Below are 10,785 nucleotides of genomic sequence, written 5' to 3'. Positions count from 1 at the left end.
GGGCGGGGCCAGTGGGTGGGGACAGAAAGGGTGGGGCGGGGCCTCTGTGAGGGGGCGGGGCCAGTGGGTGGGGACAGAAAGGGTGGGGCGGGGCCTCTGTGAGGGGGCGGGGCCAGTGGGTGGGGACAGAAAGGGTGGGGCGGGGCCTCTGGGAGGGGGCGGGGCCAGTGGGTGGGGACAGAAAGGGTGGGGCGGGGCCTCTGGGGGGGGGCGGGGCCGGTGGGCGGGGGGTGGGGACGGGGGGGGGGGGGCGGGCCGGGGGGGGGGGGCGGGCCGGCGGGCGGGGACGGGCGCTCACTGAAGAGCTGCACCATGGTGCTGAGGGTCCCCTCCAGCTCCTTGTAGATGTAGACGATGGCGAAGGAGCTGTAGTCCGTGTCCACGACGCCCACGTCTAGGTAGCCCAAGGCTACGGAGAGGCAGGCTGCCGATCGGCCTGGAGAAGTGGACGGGCTGGGCACCGACCCCACACATGCCTGCCCCTGCTGCTGGGGTAGGAGCCTGTTCCTCCATGACAGAGAAGGGGCAGGGAGGGGCAGGCAGGGACTGGAGACTGTGATGGACAGCTGGGGCCCGGGTGGCACGTCAGCCTCACGTGACCCCCAGAGAAGCAGCATCCAGCGCCCCTGAAGGTGGATAAGGCAGAACCTACCCGGGACTCTGAAGTGTCCCTCGGAGCCCACCTTCAGGTACTCGGCATCTACCTGGTTACAGCCGTCCGCCCTGGGGGTGCATAGCCGGCTCATTCATGGTACCCAGCTGCCTCAGCCCCCCAGCCCAGCCCAGGCAGCCCAGCCAGCCCAGCCCAGGCAGCTCACCCCAGGAACTCCATGTGGACGTGGAGGCCACCCTCCTCTGTGGCCTTGATGGCCCTGGTGGACATGAGCAGGTGGCCCTTCTTGCCCAGGAAGACTTTGCAGTCGGATGCCATGGAGACCACATACCAGAGGCCTGAGAACTGCCAGGGCCTTAGTCACCCACAGGCCAGGATGGCCAGCAACAGGGCCCTCCTTGCCCAGGGATCCAGGGGACAACCCAGAAGTCACACAGCAAGAGGGCTTGGAGTTGCCATCTCCTGGGTGTGAGCTGAGCCCAGGTGGACAGGAGTTCCTCTCGGGCAGGTGACAGCGCAGCTGTGAGCCTCAGTTCCCCAGCTGTGACGTGGGCACAGTAACGATCCCTATACAGGTTGGTTTAGGATTAAGCACAGAGCAGATTTACAGCTCGTGCCTGCCTGGGCACAGAGCAAACGCCGCAGGACAGGCAGCTGTCACAATGATCACATTGTCTCCGGCAAGGGCCCAGCTCCCACCCATCACAGGCTGGCGCAGAGGCCCCTGGTACCTTTGTGGCATTGAAGTCAGGCTGCAGCAGAACCTCAGCCTAAGCCGTGAGCACCCAGAGCAGGGCCAGGACTGCGCTGAGCAGGAACGCCTTCATCCCCTTGCCTGCCCTCCAGCCCCTGGTCCTGAGTCCCCAAGCCCCCTTGGGGATCAGATTTATAGCCAGGCCACCACCTGGGTGCCCCTGCTCCTGGGGGGAGCAGATGAAAGCAGAAGGCACTTCGGCTCTGAGACTCCAGCTCCCTTGTCCCTTGTTTGGCACAATCACTCCGGTGTCCCCCAGCTCCAGGGGTCACTTCCTGGAGGGCTCCAGACAGCCAGGCTCTGGCCTGATGCACCCAGCTAAGGATTTGTCCCCTAGACCTGACAGGCATGTTGCCAGTCCCAGGGCCACTGCCAAGCCACAGCAGAGACTTGTCCTGGCTTGCCTGGACTCGCATCAAGCCTCTCTGCGCACACTCTGCCTGGCTGGGCTGAGCTAGGGCTCTGGGGGTGCAGCTGCAGGCACGTGGCTGCAGTCGCTGTGACCAGGCCCCTCTCCTGGGGTCTAGCCACCCAGAAAGCCCCCTTCTCTCACCCCCAACATGTGGGTAGGGTCACAATGGCAGAGTCCAGGGCAGAGCTTGTGCCCCCACAGCTATGAGAGAGGCCTCATGCCCCTCACTCCAGACCCTACCAGCTCCGATGCAGCCCCAGGTGGGCTTCCAGCAAGCAGGCCAGGGACCAGACGGGGCTGGGCTGGCCCTGGGGAGGATTACGGCATTGGACACTGCCTTATCACTGGTTGTGTAAGCGTGCAGGTGGCAGTGACGCCGGGAAGGCGGCGTGGGCTGGCAGAGGCTGGAACCTGCCGAGTGACCTCTCTGTGTCCTCACAGAGCACCCAGGGACGCTGGATAAGGAGCAGCAGGTGGCCTCAGAGTGTGCCACGCAGACCCCTGTGGTCAGGGGCGGAGTCAGGGGCGGGGGTCCTGCCAGGGAGGCCAGCACTACCAGCCTCTAAGTGACTGAGGCAGGGAGGCAGGAGCCTAAAGACTTCCTGGAACCAAATCACATGGAAACACTCCAGCAATGACAGGAATGTGAGCGGCTTTTAACTTCGCTCATCCTCTGTATTTACTTAGGGCTCAACAAAACAACTTTGTAACTTGACTTCATCCTCTCCATTTACATAGGGCATGCGTGTGGGGCTGAGGGCCCCACAGGGTCGTGGGGTGTCCCTTATGCTGTGCTGAGTCGCAGGATCCAAGAAATAAAGAGACAGGACACAGAAGTACAAGGAAAACACAGCTGGGCTCAGGGGGCCACGCCACATATAAGCGGAGTCAAGGGAGGCCCCCAATGTCCAGATGCCTGAGTATTTATTGTGTATAGGTTAGGGGGCAGGGCAGTGAGTGAAATCATCTTTAAGGATAGTGATAGGGTCGTGAGCAATGAAACAAGGGGTCCACCCCCATTAGGTCACCTAGGCCAGGAGGTGGACAGTGCGCAGCAAGGAGCCCGTTCCCATGAAGGCAAGGGCCGTGTGCAGTAAGGGGTCCACCCCTATTAGGTCACCAAGGCTTGAAGGTGGGCTGTGCACAGCGAAGAGGGTGCAGTGTGCGATACTTCTATCTATGGGCAAACTACTTCTAAGAAGATTTATAGGAGGATGCTTTAAGTCACACAGCAGTGACAGAGCTGTCAAGGTTACCGCCACCTTCTGGCAGCTTCCAGTGGGTTCTATGGGAAGATGCTTTTCAAGCAGCACAGCAGCAAGAGCTGACAAAGTTCACAGTCACCAAGGTGGACTGCCGTTCTGAGGGCAGCCTTCCACAAGAACGGAAGCAAGGTCCTACAACTCCTTTATCAGGAGGAGTGGCTCTCGCCCCAAGCCTGCCATACAGCGGGTATCTTTACGATACTGAGCGCTGCCGCCTGGGCCGTGGGTTCTTGTCCTGGTATAACTGTTTTCCCTTAATTCATGCTCTGCACTGTGTCTGCTCCAGGCATTTCTCCAATTATAAGCTGCTTATTCCTTAATTCATGCTCTGTACTGTGTCCACTCTAGGCATTCCTCCGAGTATGAACTGAGATATAATTACAGGTATATATGTAGGGAAATGTTCTTTAGGCACTCATACTATCAACTATTAATGATTATATAGAGAGGATTATATAAAGAGATTCTTCAAGCCCTATTTCTATAAACTAATATATGATTATGTAAAGGATTATATAAAAGGAAATAGCTGAGTAGTAACACTATAAAGTGAGATATTCCTCAAGCCCTAACTGTGCCAGGGCTCTGCTTAGCTCTCATTCCTCAGTGCCTATATGGGGGGTCACCCATGATATGCCAAGTAACCAATGGGACACCTCGGAAGGGTATCAAGACCCCAGAACATTCTGTAATGGGGACCTTGAGCGGCTTGCTCAGCCCAATCCCACCCTGTAGAGAGTGCTTTCATTTTCATTTCATTTTATTTTATTTATTTATTTTTGAGATGGAGTTTCGCTCTTGTTGCCCAGGCTGGAGTGCAATGGTGCCATCTCAGCTCACCAAAACCTCCACCTCCCATGTTCAAGAAATTCTCCTGCCTCAGCCTCTCCAGTAGGATGACAGAGCAAGACTCCATCTCAAAAAATAAAAGAAAAGAAAGAAAGAAAGCGTTTGGAATTCAGAAAAGGCAAGGGGGTCAGGTAGGTGCCAGGGGTGTGACTCGCCCAGTGGGCCTCTTGCCTTGGGAACTCTTGAGTGTGAGGCTCTTCGTTAAATCTCTCCTGGATCAGGAAAAAGACCTGGAAAATGAAGAGGATTCTCTCTCTCTCTCCCCCCCCTCCCTCTCTCTCTCCGTCTCTCTCCCTCTCTCCCTCTCTCTCTCCCTCTCTCCCTCCCTCTCTCTCTCCCCCTCTCCCTCTCCCTCTCTCTCTCCCTCTCTGTCTCCCTCCCTCCCTCTCTCTCTCCCTCTCTGTCTCCCTCCCTCTCTCCCTCTCTCCCTCTCTGAGACAGAGTCTCGCTCTGTCACCCAGGCTGGAGTGCGGTGGCAGGCTCTCCACTCACTGCACCTCCGCCTCCCAGGTCCAAGCGATTCTCCCGCCTCAGCCTCCCGAGTCGCTGGGACCACAAGCACAGGCCACACACCCGGCGTCCTCCTGATCTGTTGTCCCATTCGGTGAAGGGGCTGGTGCCATCATGGATCCTGCCAGGTTACAGATTAATAGATTAGTCCTAGGCAATCTCTTAGTCACCCTTCAGCCAGCGGTGGGTTCCGCCCCTGAAGAAATCTTTCACTGGAGAGAGAATTCTGGAGGTCCCTGGGCGCTGTCGGGATCCAACTCCTGAAGCTTCTGAGGAAATCCACGAGCGGATGAGAGCGCAGGGCGTGTGCTGAGCTCGTGCTCAGGCGGATAACCGCGCAGAGGCCTGGAGCACCGGCTGCGGAGGCAACGGGGCGGCTCCGAGGCCGTATTTCCAGGTGAGACGCAGCACACAGGCGGCTTCTCGCAAGGCTGTGTCTTGACACCTGGAGCCGGGCGAGGAAAGCGTAAAGAAGAAAGAAAAGTTCTAAACGGCCTTTTGCCTCGTCGCACCCCCGAGAGCAAGCTGGGTCACCCGCGAAAAGCCGGCCAGGGCTCTCGCTCTTGTCCAGTCTGTTCGATCCGGAAATACGGCCGCCGGTGCTTCCATCAGTGCGCCAGCGACATCGGTTTTATTGAGTTGGACTAAATCATTCTCCCTTCAAAGGGTTATCCAAGGCAGCTACCATGAAAAACCATGATAGTTCTTTGTACCTAAAATAAACATTTAAAAAAAGAAAGAAAAAACTAAGGTGTAAAGCGCACCTTGGGGACCCACGGGGCCGTCGAGGGGCTTGAGGCCACTGGCCTTGGTGTCATCATCGCCGCCGCCGTGGCCAACACGGTGAAACCCTGTCGCTACTAAAAACACAAAACATTTGCCAGGTGTGGTGCGGGCACCGGTAGTCCCAGCTACTCGGGAGGCTGAGGCAGGAGACTCGCTTGGACCCGGGAGGCGGGGGTGGCAGTGAGCCGAGATGGTGCCACTGCACTCCAGCCTGGCGACAGAGGAGGCTCCATCTCAAAACAAAACGGAAACCAACAGAAGCAAGAAAGAATCGGAGGCTGAGGCCAGAGCAGCAGCTCCGGCTGAAACCGAACAGTGCCACGGGCAGAGGGAGAGAGCGTTCCAGGCCAGGGAGGCTGCGGCTCTGGGAGCCCAGGGCAGCCGCCGCCCCGCCGCGGGGAAGGAGACCCGGGAGAAGATGACCAGCTCACGACCTGCTTTCGGCAGAAGACGGATGACGTCGTGGATACTCTCCTGGCTTCTGTCTGTGACATTTGGCCAGAAATCCACGAAAACTACCGCATAAATGGATAGAAGAGAGAGTCGGCTGTTCTGTGGACTGCTCAGCTCTGGTTATACGCTTATGAAATGGCAATACGTTATTTCCGTATGTTATACAGCAGGTCCTGCCACTTTTTGGAGAGTAGCAGATCTACAGACTTAGAAACTGTCCAAAAATGTCATCTTTTTCCCTCACATTTATGAGGAATTTAATGGGTAGATGTCTTTTTCCCAATGCCTTTTGGCTCAAGGGCAGGGTCCAGCCCGGCAGGGTCTAGTGGGTGCTCTTTTGTGTGCAGAGACAATAGATCGCAGAAAGAAAGACACAAGACACAGAGATAGAATTCAGCTGGGCTGGGGGACCACTGCCACCAAGGGGCGGAGTCCGGCAGTGGCCCCAATGCCTGGATATTTATTGTATACAAGGCAGGGGACAGGGCCGGAGAGTGACTCATCTGACATGACTCATAGGGGTCAAGCAAATCACGTTCTTACAATACGGGGGGCCATGTGGGTATGGTACACAGGGTCACAGGGGTACAGTACAGAGGACCCCTCCCTCTCAGGTAGTCGCTGCAAGGAGGGGAGGCACATACATCAGTATCTTTCTATGAACTTATCAGAGAGATCAAAGGCTTTTAGGATTCCTCTATTCTTACTTCTCACAGCTTCTAAGAATTTACAAGGGAGCATCGGGTGGGAAAGTGGAACCTGAAAGTGGACGAGGGTGGTGACCGCCGGACCACAGCACCACGGAGAGGTGTTTAAGCCCCTGGATGTCTGCGGCCGGCCTGGCCAGTGTCAGACCTTCCTCGAGAGCAGAGTTTTCAGAGAACTCCCTCAGTGAAAGGGGAACTCCTCTATGGCCTGTTAAGTAACAGGCACCTTCCCAGTGGCTGGCGTTACCGCAAGTCTCACCTGCTAAGCAACCGGCGCCTCCCCGGGTGCTGGCGCTACCGCAAAGCCTTTACTCTCGCCTCTTGATCACTCCTCACAATGTCCCTTCAGTTCCTAATTACATTTCACCCGATTATGTCTATACTGTAAGACAAAAACATTCCTACACTATAATACCAGATATTAATAGAGAATAATGATGTTGGCTGGTAGTGGTGGCTCACGCCTGTAATCCCAGCACTTTGGGAGGCCGAGGCAGGCAGATCACAAGGTCAAGAGATCGAGACCATCCTGGCCAACATGGTGAAACCCCGTCTCTATTATTTAAAAAAAAAAAATTAAAAATTAAAATAAAGGGAATAATGATGTAATAAGCTTGCTTATATAATTGATTATGTGACTGAATCTAGTATCTATTTGGTGTCATTGCTATAACTAAGTGATCAGTTGTTTATTACGCTGGGATATATTGTGCCTTCAGTCTCTTGATATGTCACCTGGACGACTGTCTTCCCACACCCAAGCAGCATGTATATCGGTGTTGGCTTTTTCTTTCTTAGATCTAGTTTAAAAAAACAACAACACATAACAATTCTTTGAAGAAAGGAAGAGATTAAATAATATTTTTCCTTAACACTTTCTTGAAGGTCAGGGGCTTTATCTATGAAAAAGTAGTGAATAGTTACTTGTGACCTGTGTGAAGCAGCAGCCAGCCTTAAAGTCGCCATTCTTGCTAATGGTTAGAACACTGAATAGTAGTGGAATTGTTTTTTTTTTTTTAGACAGAGTTTTGCTCTTGTTGCCCAGGCTGGAGTGCAATGGCGCGATCTCGGCTCACCGCAACCTCCGCCTCCTGGGTTCAGGCAATTCTCCTGCCTCAGCCTCCTGAGTAGCTAGGATTACAGGCACGTGCCACCATGCCCAGCTGAATTTTTGTATTTTTAGTAGAGACAGGGTTTCACCATGTTGACCAGGATGGTCTCGATCTCTTGACCTCGTGATCCACCCGCCTCGGCCTCCCAAAGTGCTGGGATTACAGGCTTGAGCCACTGCGCCCGGCCTTGGAATTCTTTGCACTGTGTTTAGCTTCTCTTAATCAAGATTACTAGATGATAGAATTCAAGAACTTGTTACATGCCGTCATTTCACGTATCGATAGTCATTTAAAAGTAAAGGCTGTCATGCAAAAAAAAAACAAAAAACCGCAATTCGAGGCTCAGCTGCTCAGCTGCTGGTTGGTTATAGAAACACTTTGCTAAATAATTATTTTATTCATCCCACTCCGTGGTCGCTGATGAGATTTAATCCCTGATTCGAGTCCTTAAGCAAAATAACACTGACAACCATGAGGCCGCTGCGACTGTGGGAATGAGGCTGTTGGCGGAGGCCCCAGCGAGGAGCTCGCGCTCTCAGCCACGTGGGGACCGGTCCCCGCCTTCGCCCCGCCCAGTGGTCCCTGGAGGTCACGGAGATCCGGCTCCTAGAGGCGTGGCCAGGCCCCGCCCATCTCCCCTAAGCTCTCGCAGGCTCGACCCAGGCTCCGCCCCCAAGCCAAGGCACTGCTCACTCCGCCTGCACCTGCGCAGGCCCCGCCTCCTAGGCCCCGACCTCTCAGCCTGCGGAGGCCCGCTCCGCAGGCCCCGCCCCCTCCTTCTGTTCCTGCGCGGGCCCGTCCCCTAGGCCCCGCCCCAGGCCCCGCCCCGTTCCTCCACCTGCGCCTGCGCCGGCCCGCCCTAGGCCCCGCCCCTTAGGCCCCGCCCCCAGGCCCCAACCCGTTCCTCCACCTGCGTCTGCGCCGGCCCGCGCCCCGGGCCGGGCCAACCATGGTGAATCTGGGCCTGTCCCGGGTGGATGACGCCGTGGCCGCCAAGCACCCGGTGAGAAGGCCGGCCTGGGACGCGGGCAGGTCTCAGACCTCAGAAGCTGGCCTGAGCGAGGCGGGGGGCTGGGGCTGGGGCGGGGGGCTGGGGAGGGGGGGCCCTCGTCAGGGAAGAGTGGCGAAGGCTGGGGGAACCCACTGCTATGGGGCTCAGGGCGTCCAGGTGAGCACAGGGGAGGCGGGACGTGTCCAAGCGCCCAGGGTCTCCTCCACAGCCAGGGTGTGCCCCGAGGAGGGACAGGAGAGGCGGTGAAGGAAGAGGGCAGGGAACCGAGGCTTCACCCCCGCTCTGCCACCCCAGGGACTCCGGGAGTATGCCGCGTGCCAGTCGCAAGCCTTCATGCAGGGCGTTTTCGCCTTCATCGCAGGTAGGCTGCACCAGGTGTCCTGCGGCGCGGAGAGAACGCACCCTCCTGCCCCGCCCTGGCTCCCAGCAGGGGGCGCCCAGTCAGCTGCCCGCAGGTGCTGGGGGCCTGGCAAGGTGGGCCCCGGCCAGCCCCGGGTGCGGGCTGACTGATGGGGACCTCGGCTCCTTGCAGGCACCGGCGCGGCCTTCGGCTTGCAGATGCTCATTCAGAGGAAGTTTCCATACCCTTTGCAGTGGAGCCTACTAGTGGCCGTGGGTGGGTACTCCGGGGCCCCTGCCTGGGCTCTTTGTGGGGTGGGCTTCTGCTAGGGTTGGGGGCTGTGGTTCTGCATCTGTGAGTCTGACATGGAGCCCCAAGTCTTGGTGGGAGCCCCACCTGAGCCCACCCACCACATCTGCCAGGAACTAACTCTCTCTGCCTGAGAAGCAGAGAGACCCCAGCCCCCTCTTCCACTCACTGCTCCACAGGCGCCGGCTCCGTGGCCAGCTACGGAGTGACGAGGGTGGAGACAGAGAAATGCAGCAACCTCTGGCTCTTCCTGGAGACTGGGCAGCTCCCCAAAGACATGAGCACAGGTGAGAAGAGCCTGGGGGTTAGCGGGAAGTGGATGCCACGGCTCCAGTGCCCAGGGTTTTAGGCAGCCAGGCCTGGGTGCCCCCCCCTTCCCCCACGCCCGGCCATGATAGGCTAGACAAGGTGTCTCCCTCTGGCCCAGCCTCCTCAGCATGTGACTCCCAGATGGTCTGGAGCTGGGGGTGAGCACAGTAGACAGATCGTGGAGAGAGCTCCCTTTGCTGGAGGAAGAGCCAAGAGGGGCTGGGGTGCCCCTGAAATGGAGAGGAAGGGTGCAGAGTGAGGGGCATGGCAAGGCCACAGCCAGCCACGTGGGTATACAGGAGGCGTGAGGCTGGACTGGGAGGCTCTGCACTGAGCCCAGGCCTGGCCCCCACTGCCTGCTGTCCTTGTGGGACCCAGTTTTTACCATGATAAAATGGGTGCAGGGACGCCAAGCCAGGACAGTGTGGGTCGAGCTTGGCTCTCTTTGGCTCTTACAGATCGGCGAAGCTAGGAGAGCTCCAGCCAGGGCTCAGAGGTCGGGAGCAGGAGGAGTCCTGGAACAAGCCTTCATGCCCCCCAGCCCCAGGCTGACCCTCCCCACACCCTAGGGTGCCCAACCATGTTCTCCGTCCACGTGCATGGCCAGGCCTGACAGCCCCTGCAGACAGCTTCTGCCCCCACCTGGGACGCGTCCAGTAGGCTGGAGCAGAAGGGGCTCTCCCTGGGTGGTGGTTCTCCTCCAGGTTGTCCGGATGCACGGTCCGCATTGCCAGCAGAGAGCATGTGTCTGGGAGCCCCCGCCTAGGGCTGGTGCACGCTGTCATTCCCTTTCTGGCCCCTTTACCTCCGACAAGTCCAAGGTGACAGCTGGTGCTAGGGCGTGTGGTTAATAAACGGCTTACCCTCCTCTCCACCTGAGTTTCCACCGGGGCAGGTGAAAAACAAATCAGAAGGGTAGGATGATGACCGGTCACATGACACCTTTATTACCCTGCATTTGATACATGAGGTTCACATTTAAGTTACATACTGAGGATGTACAGGGAAGTTCCCAACACTGAACCCCAGAATTAGACGTTTGCCCCAGCCCCGAGGCCACGAGATCACCACAGCCTCTCTGTATGGGGGTCTGCCTCTGTAGCACTTGGCATGTAGGGGGCAAAGCTAAAGGGGCGAGGCAGGCCAGAGCTTGGCTGCTGGGAGAGGAGGGATATGGACTACGCCCACCTGCCTATCATCCCACACTTGTCTATCAGCTGAAGTGACTCCCCAGAGGCAGAGCTAGGCTGTTGGAGCAGTGTCAGTGCACAAGGAAAGCTTCTCAGTGGACAAGTCTACCCACAGCTCCAGCCCCAACAGAAGGAAGAGGTGGACACCAAACAACCTCGGCCAG

General features: G+C 57.4%; 2 protein-coding genes across 2 annotated transcripts in view; one reads left to right on the top strand and one right to left on the bottom strand.

The window, feature by feature from the left end:
- The window catches only part of LCN15 (lipocalin 15), a 2,449-nt gene extending 1,009 nt beyond the window's left edge, over window positions 1-1,440 (bottom strand). Inside the window, 4 exon segments of the mRNA XM_032261868.1 lie at window positions 299-409; window positions 653-723; window positions 819-958; window positions 1,345-1,440. Coding sequence (XP_032117759.1) covers window positions 299-409; window positions 653-723; window positions 819-958; window positions 1,345-1,440 — 418 coding nt within the window.
- A 6,907-nt stretch (window positions 1,441-8,347) lies between these two features.
- Window positions 8,348-10,305, top strand: TMEM141 (transmembrane protein 141). Its single transcript, XM_032261858.1, has 5 exons — window positions 8,348-8,464; window positions 8,768-8,834; window positions 9,006-9,089; window positions 9,302-9,409; window positions 9,890-10,305. Exons 1-5 carry the CDS (start codon window positions 8,411-8,413, stop codon window positions 9,901-9,903), a joined length of 327 nt encoding a protein of 108 aa, XP_032117749.1. The 5' UTR covers window positions 8,348-8,410; the 3' UTR covers window positions 9,904-10,305.
- Window positions 10,306-10,785: the final 480 nt, after the last annotated feature.

This window comes from Sapajus apella, unplaced genomic scaffold (genome assembly GCF_009761245.1).
Source record: "Sapajus apella isolate SASKATOON/1434 unplaced genomic scaffold, GSC_monkey_1.0 scaffold126, whole genome shotgun sequence".
In the NCBI taxonomy this organism is placed as follows: Eukaryota; Metazoa; Chordata; class Mammalia; order Primates; family Cebidae; genus Sapajus; species Sapajus apella.
The sequence above is the reverse complement of the archived record's forward strand: the minus strand, read 5'-3'. Positions and strand labels throughout refer to the sequence as shown.